The 12,422-nt window shown below is 41.3% G+C and overlaps 1 protein-coding gene across 1 annotated transcript in view; it reads left to right on the top strand.

Annotated features, from left to right (window-relative positions):
- LOC128112736 (protein diaphanous homolog 1-like) overlaps positions 1–12,422 on the top strand; it is a 48,795-nt gene that overhangs the window by 25,147 nt on the left and 11,226 nt on the right. The window contains exons 2-8 of the mRNA XM_052742020.1: positions 6,020–6,046; positions 7,561–7,716; positions 8,897–8,998; positions 9,332–9,462; positions 9,637–9,723; positions 10,521–10,584; positions 11,896–12,035. Of these exons, the coding sequence (XP_052597980.1) occupies positions 6,020–6,046; positions 7,561–7,716; positions 8,897–8,998; positions 9,332–9,462; positions 9,637–9,723; positions 10,521–10,584; positions 11,896–12,035 (707 nt within the window). The remainder of the gene's footprint in view (positions 1–6,019; positions 6,047–7,560; positions 7,717–8,896; positions 8,999–9,331; positions 9,463–9,636; positions 9,724–10,520; positions 10,585–11,895; positions 12,036–12,422) is intronic.

Here is a 12,422-nt window from a genome sequence, read left to right as displayed (position 1 = left end):
AGGGTAGTTGTTTCTCATTTGAAAAAAGAATAAAAATAACTTGAATTTATTTTGAAGTTTAAAGTTTGTTCATTCCACTCTGAGGACAAAAAAGTAGTAAAGTCTGTTAATTGTTCTTTGGCATTAAAAACCTTAACACAAATGTTTACACTTTACATCTAAATACACATCTGCTGATGTTCTCCATTAGGAGGGAGTCTGTCTGTTCATTGCAGTGTGGCAGGACATTTCATTGTTGTCCTGAGCATCCAGGGATATATGAGGTACTGTCCCTGTAACCAAAACGCCCAACAGAAACCACTTAAAGAAGGAACTCGGAACTCTGCCTTGTTCTGTGAGGTTGTAGGCATTGGCTGTCACACCAGCTTGAATCTGTTATGGCTCAAGAAGATTCAGTCCATGGTCACTTGGACATATCCTTGGACAGATCATCATGGCAGTAGGAACATATAACAGATGAGAGCATTTCGTTTTATGGTTTACTCCAAAGTAGGGGTGAAACAAGCTGTCAGGGATAATGAACCCCCAAGGAACTTCCCCAAGTAACCTTCTTCCCTCACCTAGACCCTGCCTAAGGTTCTACAACCTTCCAAAATGCTACTACAAGCTGGGGCTCGAAGAAGCCTTTGGGGATGGGGCTCAGTTCAGTCCACCACAGAGAACATTATAGTTTTTGTAGTTGTTGGTTTCCTTTTTTTCCTCCTTTCATTTTTAAATGAATGAAGTGTGTGTGTGTGTGTGTGAGAGAGAGAGAGATGGGGGGGAGAGGGAGAGAGAGACAATGACAACCCTCAGGAATTGGGACTGCACTCAGGTCATAAGGCTTGGTAGCAAGCATCTTTACTCCCAAGTCACCTCCTCAGCCCTGTTTGTTTAGTTTTTGAGACAGTCTCTCACTCTTGTAGTCTAGGCTGACTTCAAACTCATAACCCCTAGCCTCCTTAGTGTAGGATTATAGGCATGTACCATCATTCCCAGTTTGAGTCTTATTTTGGTGTAAGATCTGTCTCTATATTTATTTTTTTAAGTATCGATGTCTTATAAACTTTAGAAAATCAATTTGTTGTTAATCACAAAATAACTTGTAATTTTGTTTAGTTCAGTATTGATGTTTCCTTCAGCCCCTGTTTTTGTGGTTGAAGGTTTGAGTGGTAGTACATAGTGGACTCCTCTGCAGAGACAGCAAGTATGATTCAGCACTCAGTATTTGCAGATAGATGGTGAGTAGAAGCGCTTAGAGCTGGGTAGGTGATTAGAGATTCCTGAAAGGTGGAGGGACATTGAGGCACCAGGCACAAGTATACCTTCAGTAGCATTTGTCTCTGTAGTGCATTGTTTTCAGTTCTTTAACTTTTCATGATCTAGGAATGTCTTTATCTTCATCACAGACTCCATAAAAAACTAACAGTTTGGGTGGGTGCTGGAGAGATGGCTCAGCAGTTAAAAGCACTTGGAGCGGGGCATTCAGTTCCCACTCCCCACAAAGAGGCTCACAATCACCTATAACTGCAGTTCCACAGGATCTAATGCTTCTTCTGTTCTTCTTGGACATTGGGCACACATGTGCACATTTGTACATGGAGACATTTACACATACACATAATATATAAAAAAATTAAAACTAATTAAGCAAACTTTGGAAACAAAGCCATTTCAAACACCGTGTATAGAATCTGTAAGAGAAAACATGCAGCACTGAGTGAGTAAGCCATATTCTCAGGATCCTGTAGTAACAGGTTTCCATTTCAATAACTAACTTGCTGTTTGTTTGGGTATTTTATTGGGTTCAGAAATAGAATTTGGTCTGTGCTGTTACTTGCTTTGTTGGGTGTTGCTGCCCTCTGTTGGACTTTCTTGAGAACTGCAGCTTTTCTGCATGGCTTATTTCTGTGGTCCTTATTCCAAGTTGAACACTGAAACATGGCTTATTTTATTTTGTTTCTTTATTTGTTTTAGTATATATTTTTTTGAAACAAGGTCTCTCATATATATTAGTCTGTCCTTGATCTCACTGTGTAGCCAAGGATGATATTGAACCCCTGATTCTCCTGCCTTCATCTCTCTATTATAGATGTACATCACCGTGTAAGATTTATGTGGTGTTGAGAGCAAACCCAGGACCCTCCTGCATGCTTGGCAAGCACTCTACCAAATGAGCACATCCCAGGCCTCCAAAAATTATTTTTAATTCTTTTTATAATGATACTCCAGGAAAGCAAGGGAAATGGGCATTTTCTTTCTTTGAAATGTTTGTGTATGTTTACTTATCTATGGCAGAATTACTGTTAATGAAATGGGAATAAGGCAGAAGAATATGGGAACACAGATTTGAGGGCTCTGGGATCTGAAGACTTGTAGTCATGTGACTGATGATTCACTCTACCTGTCTGGGTGTTAGATTCTTCAGTGACAGAATGAAGAGGTGGAATGGATGGATGGTGAGGGCTTTCCAAGGACTGGCTTTTTAGGTCCCTGGTTCTACACTCCAGGAACTTTTTAGTCTGGAAGGAAGTAGAGCAGGCAATCAAAAGAAAATGGTAGCCCACTCTCAGTACTATGAGTCAGAGAGGTAGCTATTATTTCGGAAACACCAGGAAAGGCACCTATCCAAGAGGAGCAGTCATCCTGCCAGGCCTGCTGGGGTTAGTTAGCCTCAGTGTAGGCTGAGGGAGGCAGCAGTCTAGGGAAAGGCTGGGGTGGTAAGGCAGCACGAGCTGTTTGGACCTGCAACTAACTAGGTCAGCATGTCCAAAAAATAAGCATTTGAGGGAAGAGGGTTTGTTCAGTGGAAGCCTTGAGGGGAAGGGTAGCAGAGTCATACACCATGGTAAAGACTTTGGGTTTTTAGTTGAAAGCAATGAATTTGTTTGTTTTGGAGACAATCTCTTGTAGCCCAGACTGGTGGGACTTCTTACGTAGCTGAGGATGATTTTGAATTCCTTATCTTTTCGTCTCCTTTCTAGTGCTGGGACTACAGGTGTGTTCCACCCCACCCAGCTTTAGGGAGAGTATTCTCAGATCCGATTTGGAGAATGGATATGGTGTAGGCCAGACAACTGAAGGCACCCGATAGTTTCAGAGGCCATTGCAGTGGTGCAAGCAGGGACCCAGGGTAGTGGAAATGGGTGGAAGAGAGATGAACCGAGAGTCTGTACACAGAACTAGGTGCTAGTTTCTTTAACTTAACCCACTGCTGTGGATTGTCTAGATCCGGGTTCTGTTATCTAGATCACATTCATCCCAGAGTTCCTTGGCTGTTTCTTGGTTTTTAAGAGAACATTCTTAATTTGGGGCCAGTGTTGAGATAAGATGAACCTTGGCTACGGCAACTTAAGCTGCAGGAAAGTTGCATGTCTTTGTGGCTTGTTTCTAGATGCCACTTACATCACTTAAGCCCTACAGTGCTTGCATATAGTTACTGTTAATTTTAGTGTGTTGACCCTATGAAACTGCAGCTTATTGCTGCTGCCCAGCCCTGTCAGACAGGAACCCTTTCTATGTAAGCTCGGGTTGGTTTTGAACCCGATATGTAGCCCTGGCTGCCTTGAACTTTGAATCCTTTTGTTTTAACCTCTGGAATGCTGGAATTACAGGTGTGCATAATCACCTGTGTGCCAGGTGACTTAGGGATACAAGATAAGGAAATATTTTGCAGTCTTCTTGGGTAGTGCTTTCTCAGCCTCCTGTCTGAACTCCCAATAAACAGTACACGTGAAGTTCATGGGTGCTGAGCAAGGTTCCCATGTTTTCAGACAAGTGGTTAGTGCTCAGCCAGTGTGTGTGTGTGTGTGTGTGTATGTGTGTGTATGTATGTGTGTGTGTGATTACATGTAGAAGAAAATAGAAAGCACCTAGTAATTAAAACTTAACACCTATATAATTACTGTACATGTCAAGAAATAGAAAATTATAAACACTCCAGAAAACCTATTTGTCCTCTTCCTTGGTCATAACCTATAGTTGTCACAGTTAATCACTGTTGGATATTTGAGATAATCATGCCCTTTATAATTTTTTGTTTGTTTGTTTTTGTTTTTTTCGAGACAGGGTTTCTCTTTGTAGCCCTGGCTATCCTGGAACTTGCTTTGTAGGACTGGCCTCAAACTCAGAGAGAGAATGCTGGGATTAAAGGTGTATGCCACCACACCTGGCACTCTTTTGTTGATTGATTGATTGGTTGATTTTACATTCCGATCAGTTTCCCTTCCCTCCCCTCTTCCCAGTTCCTCCTCCACCCCATCCCATCCACTCCTCCTCCACTCCTTCACGGGGGAGGGGGAAGCATGGATATCAGCCAGCCTGAGGTATACCAAGTTTCCATGAGACTAGGTGCCTCCTCTTCTATTAAGGCTGGATGAGGCAATCCGGTAGAGGAATGGGTCCCAAAAGCTGGCAGCACAGTCAGAGATAGCCCCTGCTCTCACTGTGGGGAGTCTCACACAAAGACCAAGTTAGACAGCTGTAATATGGGCCTACATCAGTCCATTGCAGGCTCCCTGGTTGTCGGCTAAGTCCTTGAGCCCCTGTGAGCCCAGGTTAGTTGGTTCTGTGGGTTTTCTTGGGAGCCCTTGACACCACTGGCTCCTATAATTCTACCTCCCCTTCTTCTGGAGGATTCCCTGAGATCTGCCTAGTGTTTGGCTCTGGGTCTCTGCATCTGTTTCCATCAGTTGCTGGGTGAAGCCTTTCTGATGACAGTTGGGCTAGGCACCAATCTATGAATATAGAACAATATCAATATGAATATAGAACAATTAGGAATAATTTCACTGATTTTTTTTTTCTTTTTGTGTTTGGTTCTAGCCTATATCTCTGGGGTATCCTGCCTCTGGGTCCTGGCCCTGAGGGGTGAGCTCCCTCTCAGGGTACGGGTCTCCATCTGTCCCAGTCATTAGTTGGTCACTCCCGTAATTTCAGTGCTGTCTTTACCCCAGCTCATCTTGTAGGCAGGACACATTGTAGGTCTGGAGCCCTTTATAATCTTACATCCCAAGTAATGTGGTTTTACATGTTCTTCACATTAGTGTCAGTGGATGAACTATTCTGTGTATTTGTGAGTAGTTGAAAGTTTATTCACTTTCTTTGAATAGCTGTTTTCCATTGGACTGATGTCGTCTCTTGACTATTTAGATTTCCTGTTTCAGGTATTACAATATGTCTGTGCATGCTTTTATTCTTTATACTTAATACTTTTTACTTAGTTATAATTAAGTGCACATTTCAGCAGGGCAGATACTTATAAATTGCTATATTGAATTATAATGTATATACATTTTATTTCACCTGGTGATGTTGGCCCAGTAGTTTGTGCTGACCCCAGCAAAGTGTGAGAGAGCCATTGTTCCTCTACAACTAGACAGATAAAAAAAAAAGCTAGGGATCAGACCCAGCGTCCTATATACAATCTGTGTTTCTGTCAGTCTTGAGAGTATGAGCTGGTAACTTCATTATTATGATTTTATCTACTTATTTCTTTATTTCTTGGACCCAAACATAGGGCTTTTGCATGCTAGGCAAGGACTCCACCACTGCCTTTTAACCCATTCTCATCTTCCTTTTAAAATTTTGACAGAGAGTCTTATATTTCATGGTCTGCCTTGGATTCACTCACTAGCCCACACAGATTTTGAATTCTCAACCCCCTGCCTTAGCCTCCCAAGTAGCTAGGATTACAGGCTTGTACCACTAGGCCAGGCTTCAGTGTGATTTTATTTTGTGTTTCCTTGTTTATTGATGAAATTGAGCACTTTTCGTAAGTTGGTTGGCCATTGGTTTTAAAATCTGTTCAATTCTTCACTCTCCCACCACGTGAGTCTTATGTTACTGTTCTTCTAACTTCTCTTGTTCCTTTCCAGAGCATGTGCTACGCCACACCTTATCTGCTAGCGTGTGGAAGGTAGCTTAGGGCTTTCTGTTTCTTTCTTTGCCTTTCTCCCTTCAACCATTCTGGTGTTTGGGAGGTTCCTTGATATTCCACTGATCTCTTTTTCTTCTCCCTCCTTTTTTCTCTGTTTCCTAGACTTTGAAGAGGCTCATGGCAGATGAGGTAAGGAAATGTGTATGGGGCATGTGCATGTGCTGGCTCGTTTTCTGCACTCTTAACATTTACCAGTTTCTGTAATTTTAACTTGTTTGTAATGGAGCATGGGTGAGAATACCCCAGATCTTTTCTAACTTTGTTTAACCCATTGCATGCTTTCTTTGTTTTTTGGTTTTTTTTTAACTTCTACAGTTGGGCAGTTTTTAACTAGAATTCAGTATATCTACTCAGAAGCATGTGTGTGTTTGAGGGAAGAGCAGTTCCAGGTTTTAAAGTACAAGCCCTGTGTGATTGGATATTCATGGTTGTTGACTTGATTATATCTGGAATGAACTACAATCCAGAAGTGAAGGGTACAGTTGTGATCCTGCATTCTGGATGCCACTTACATACATGCTTTTTTTTTTTTTTTTTTTTGCATACAGTTAAACTGTTCTTTTCAATGGGTTGAGTGGAAGAAGCTGAAGCTTGTTGCTGCTTCCACTGCCCTCAGACAGGGTCCCTTATTATGTAAACCTGTGTTAGCCTTGAACTTGATATTGGTCCTGGCTACCTGAACTCTCAGCCTTAGCCTCTGGAATGCTGGGATTACAGGTGTGTGCTAACATACCTGACTCGGTGACTTTTTTAGAAAGCAGCTGTGCTCACCACTATATCCCCAATGCTGTACTCCTCAGTGGCTTTTTGCTGTGAGCGTTTATATTTAACATTTGAGGATGGTTCATTAGTATTTGTTTAGCAGGGAAATAGCATATGTATCTCTAAAGTAGAATATATTCTTTGCTGAGTAGATGTCATGCAGAGAGATTTAAAAGACATGTTTTGAACTCTGGCTATTTTCATATCTCAAGTGCCATGGAACAAAAGGAAGAGGAAAGAATAGTTCTTGATTTTTTTTTTTTTAAGACATCTGCTTCTTTATCCCCTATGGCTTGTTTATCTTACACTCTGGTTACAGATACCTCTTGAAGGGAACGATCCTCATTAGTTATTGGGTAGCTAGAAGGAAACAAAGGACTCTTTACTGAGATAAATTTGTACATGAGATACTTTTGCCTCTGTGCTGCTAAGTAGGCTTAGAACAGTAGGGGAAGTTTAGAACAGTTTTCTTTTTAGAGAGCTTTTAAATTGTTTGTTTTTTGAGACAGAGTCTCTCTACATAGCACTGGCTGTCCTGGAACTCACTCTGTAGACCAGGCTGGCCTTGAACTCATAGAGAACCACCTGCTCTGCCTCTTGAGTGCTGGGATTAAAGGTATATGCCACTTCACCAGCCTAGAGAGGTTTGAAACCTTAATGTATCATTTTCTGTCTCTTACACTTTAGTATAGGTGAGAATAAAGTCAGTGTGCTGTGTTAGATCTGAGGAAAAATGATTTCTTCTTTTGTGTCTTAGAAACCTTGACTGCATAAACTAAAAATACTAAGCTGGGGTAAGAGGGTAAAGTGTTGGCTATTTGGTGTTTGGTTTGTTCGGTGAGGAGTGTGGATCGTTGCTGATACTTCTTTCTGTTTCTTAGCTGGAGAGATTTACCAGCATGAGGATTAAGAAGGAGAAGGAAAAGCCCAATTCTTCTCACAGAAACTCGTCTGCATCGTATGGAGATGACCCCACTGCACAGCCATTGCAAGACTTCTCAGATGAGCAAGTCCTCGTCTTCTTTGAGCAGATGCTGGTGAGTCACCTTCCGAGTGATGTCGCCCTCCCAGCATGCATTTGTGGGTATTTGTCTGTATGTGGTAGTTGTTTTTAAATGCATGGTCTCCTAAGTTGATGTTTACTATAAAGAATTCTAGGCTTAATGTGAAATGTTTTCATATTAATCCCATGAAATAGTGACTAAATATGTAAATTCCAGTCACAGGATTAGAGTCTATGAGGTAAATGTGGGGATGTCTGATTACTGGCTGCCTTGTTAATGGGTATCTGCCTGGCAGTACTCAAGCCACAAAAATGTAGTGTGAGTGGACCAAGCCCTATGGTAGTGTGGTGACCACTTTGGGGCTAAGTCAGAGAAACTGAAGTGGGGAAGCATTTACAGTGAGCTCTGTACAAGAATAAACTGAGTAATACAAAGGCCTCATTTGCCTGAGGTCCTCTGTTGAGTGGGGAATTTGGAAAGAGATCGCTAAAGCCAACTTACTAAATAGAAGGCCTTTAAGGATTGTAGTTGAGGTCGGTTTAGTTGTGAGCTATACGTGGTTGTGACTCACTTTGCTGTCTCTAGTGAGAACAGGGACACTTTGAGTGGACACTCTGCAGTAACCAGTGTAAGTGATTAGGCCTCAGAGTTCGGGGAGGTTTTGTTTTTTATGACAGCAGTTCTCCAGTACTTTAATGCAGAAAACATGTATGGTTTCCTCTCAGTAATACAAAAGAACATGTATCGAGTCCATTGTTTCCTAGGGGAACCATCAGAAGTGTGTGTGTTTTAAAGTGTCCTGTGATTTGAAGGCACAGCTCAGTGGTAGAGTATATGTATACCCAGCTTGTGTGCCAACATGCAGGTATCATACCAAGGATGGTGTCTGTGGGGATCTGTACTGAAATGAATTAGATTTTATCCCTGAGGAATTTTTATTGGTTACCATAACTTAAACCTCTAGGAATCAAGAAAAAAAAATTTGTTCAATAATAATTTACTGTGTTCAACTCATTGTTAAGTGTAATAAATATTAAACACTAAAAACTTACAATAGGCAGGGAGATCTCTGTGAGTTCAAGGCAAGCCTGGTCTCCGTAGTGAGTTCTAGGACAGCAAGAGCTACAGAGTGAGACCCTGTCGCAAAAACAAAAAACTTAGAAGGTAATTTTATTTTTTTCTCTCTTGCCTCCCTGCTCCTTCCCTTTGCTAGGTGGATATGAACCTGAATGAGGAGAAACAGCAGCCTTTGAGAGAGAAGGACATTGTCATCAAGAGGGAGATGGTGTCTCAGTATTTGCACACTTCCAAGGCTGTAAGCTCTAGGGCAGATGCTCACAGGATGCTGCATCCTTACTACGGACCTGCTTATTCTGTTAATTTGACAGAATGTTCTATGTCTCTATCAATTCTGCTTAATTCTGGTAGATAAGCTTACTCTTGACTCACTCTTACTTGAGTTGCCACCTTTTTATACTTTTTCCCCTGACTTGTACTTAAATTCATGAACTATTTATGCATCTTGCATAGTTTGGTAGTTTGTATAATGGGTGTCTGCCCTGGTATTTTTGAAACCATGTTGGTGAATATTAGCTCACAACTTAGGACTATGCTCAGTATTTGCTGACTTCTCTGTGCCTCTTTCCAGGGCATGAACCAGAAAGAGAGCTCTAGGTCTGCCATGATGTACATTCAGGATCTGAGGTCAGGCTTGCGGGATGTGCATCTGCTTAGCTGCCTGGAGTCCCTTCGAGTCTCTCTCAATAATAACCCTGTCAGGTGAGAATTCTGAGGTAACAGTCCCAGAAACTCATGCTATTGTTCATAATCAAGGGAGGCAGAGAAGTATGAGAAAGGTCTGGATTGGGAGTAAAGGGTTTCTAGGATAGATTTGCCAAATAGCCTTTATTGATTTAAGTTGATACTGTATTACCTTTCATCTATTCCTTACAGCTGGGTGCAGACATTTGGTGCTGAAGGCCTAGCCTCCTTATTGGACATTCTTAAACGACTCCATGATGAGAAAGAGGAGACTTCTGGGTAAGGAATTTTGGGTCTGGAAAGAGGGTCTGATTTCGTCTTCAGCTGTACTGTGATCTGGTCTGGGCCACATTACACTTGGGGTCTTTCTTGGAGTATACTTTATTAGTTTAGCGTTACAGCAGTCTTCAGGATTGGCATACATTCTTGAATATCAAAAACCATTTTAGGCTGCTATGCTGCCATCCAAGGTGCCCAATACTTGTGGAATCTTTTCTGAGACAAACAAACAGTACAGGGATTGGGTCTGTGTGTGCTTTCTCAGATATGAAGCCTTTCAAGTGTTAGGCAAGGAGTAATAGATAGAATTTAGTACCTAGCTAGCTGCCTAAAGGGAGTTAAGGGATGGAGTTTTGTTTGCACACTTAACACACTTTTTAATAGTGTTGGGATTCAAACTTAGGGCCTTACACTTGCTAGGCAAGTATTGTACTGTTGAGTTATGCCCAACCCCAAATTGGCAGGTTTAATACTAAATTTAATACTAATTTAATTTAATACTAATAGAATTTAATACTAAATTCTCAAATTGCAAGGGTATTAGCCAGTTGATTATCTTTGTTAGTGTTTCTGGGTCAAGTGCTTTGTGATGTAGGGCTGTACTGCCTTTTGACATCACAGCATAATGCTGTCATCTGTGAACATGCTGGGCAGCATTCATAACTGACTGTTAGATTCTACTGAGCGGCTAGTTGAAGACATTTTTAATGTCCTTGTTTGCAAGATTGAACAATCATATGGAAAGAGTGTGTATTATAAAATAAAGGGACTTCGCTGATCATGTTTTCTGTGTGCAGAAACTACGACAGCCGGAACCAGCATGAGGTTATCCGCTGCTTGAAAGCTTTCATGAACAACAAGGTGAGGTTTTCCCAGTGGGACCCCAGCCCCTGTCTAGATCTTCATTAGTTCTCTTTGTTAGCTCTGCCAGAGGAAGAAACTGAGGTTCAAGGCTTTGTCTCTCCTTTCCATACTGTAACTACTTCACTGCCACGTATATGAGCCTCTGTGGAATTCTTTCCCTAGTTCTGACTTCTGTTTCAAAGGGTAGGCTAAGTGTTCTTGTACTCTATGTTCTTTCACTAATCTTGTTATTGAACCTGTAGTTATTGTTTGGGATGTTTACTTTATTTCCTTCCCTATTTCCTACATTAAATCTGTCCCAATCTCAACAAGTCCGAGTTTCCCTTAAGTGTGTTTGAATTCGTATTGGTCCTGCTTCCACCTCCCGAATGCTGGGGTTACAGGTGTGTGCCAGTGTGCCATTTCTTCCAGAATATTCATTCCTACTCTAGGTTTTTTTTTTTTTAAAGACAGGGTTTCACTATACAGCCCTAGCTGTACTGGAACTCACTCTGTAGACGAGGCTAGCTTCAAATGCACAGAGATCCCCCTACCTCTACCTCCTGAGTGCTTGGATTAAAGGTGTAAACCACCACTCCCAATTTAGGATTTTTTTTTCTCATTCATTTTGTATTTAAACTCTAGGAGCCTTAGTTATTGTTTGAGTAGATATCTATTTTCTTTGCTACTTAATTTTTCTGTAATTAACCTACTCCTTAGGGTAGGGGGAGGATGATAAAAATCAGTTTTTAATCTATGAAGACATAATGCATGTCTTAGGAAATTTACTTTGTTGTAGTCATCTCTGTTCAGCTATTATTGGGAAAATATTCTCTACTCCTATGCTAGTTTCTAGAGTCCACAAAGCAGGTGACTTTGAGAAATTCATTGTCTCAGTTTTGAAGGATGGAAGTCCAAGATCCCATGTCAGCAGGACAGGTTCTTTCTAAGGCTGGGAGGGAGAATGTGTTCCGTGTTTCTCTCCTGCTTTCTAGTTGCTCATGGGCACTGGTTTATCGATGCATTATTCTCATTTCCGCTTCCTCTTGTGATGTTCTGTATGTGTGTGTCTGGGATGTGGATTTCTCTCTTATATAGGGGATGGGCATACTGGATTAAGACCCTGCCTTACTCCAGCGTGGCTTCATTGTCATTTAGCTTATCTTATCTGCAGTGACTATGTCCCAAGAGGCTACAATCTAGGGTTCTAGGGGGTTAACATTCTTCCATGTATTTGAGGAGATAACACTCTACTCATCAAAGTCCTGCACAGGCCCTTGTTTATGTGTGTTATTGTTAAGCCTCCCTCCTCTGTTCCTGTCTTACCAGTTTGGAATCAAAACCATGTTGGACACAGAAGAAGGAATCCTACTGCTGGTCAGAGCCATGGATCCTGCTGTTCCTAATATGATGATTGATGCAGCTAAGCTGTTGTCTGCTCTATGTATCCTACCACAGCCAGAGGACATGTATGTGACTCGAGCTATTTCCGCGTTCTCATTTTACCGTTTCCTTGTAGCCTAGAGGAAAACTGAGTTATTTAGGTGTCCTCTTGGTCTTAGAAGCTAAATAGTAAGGCCACATTTCTTCTCAGAAGTGAATGTTAGGATCTTAGTGCAGGTAGAGTATCTGAAGATCCATGGTGCTTCAAACAGAAACTTTTTTTATACCATCATGATACTCCATGTAGAAAATTCCGTACTGTGAAACTTGGTTATATGTACAGTATTATTAGCAATACTGTATAAAATTACCTTCAGGCTATAAGGTATTTCAAACATGAATTTCATGTTTAGACTTGAATATCATCCTGAAGATAAACTCATTTTGTGTATGCAAATATTCCAAAGTATTTT

This window comes from Peromyscus californicus, unplaced genomic scaffold (genome assembly GCF_007827085.1).
Source record: "Peromyscus californicus insignis strain IS unplaced genomic scaffold, ASM782708v3 Scaffold_17__1_contigs__length_78620276, whole genome shotgun sequence".
Taxonomy (NCBI): domain Eukaryota; kingdom Metazoa; phylum Chordata; class Mammalia; order Rodentia; family Cricetidae; genus Peromyscus; species Peromyscus californicus.
Note: the sequence above shows the minus strand (reverse complement) of the source record. Positions and strands in the feature narration are given on the sequence as shown.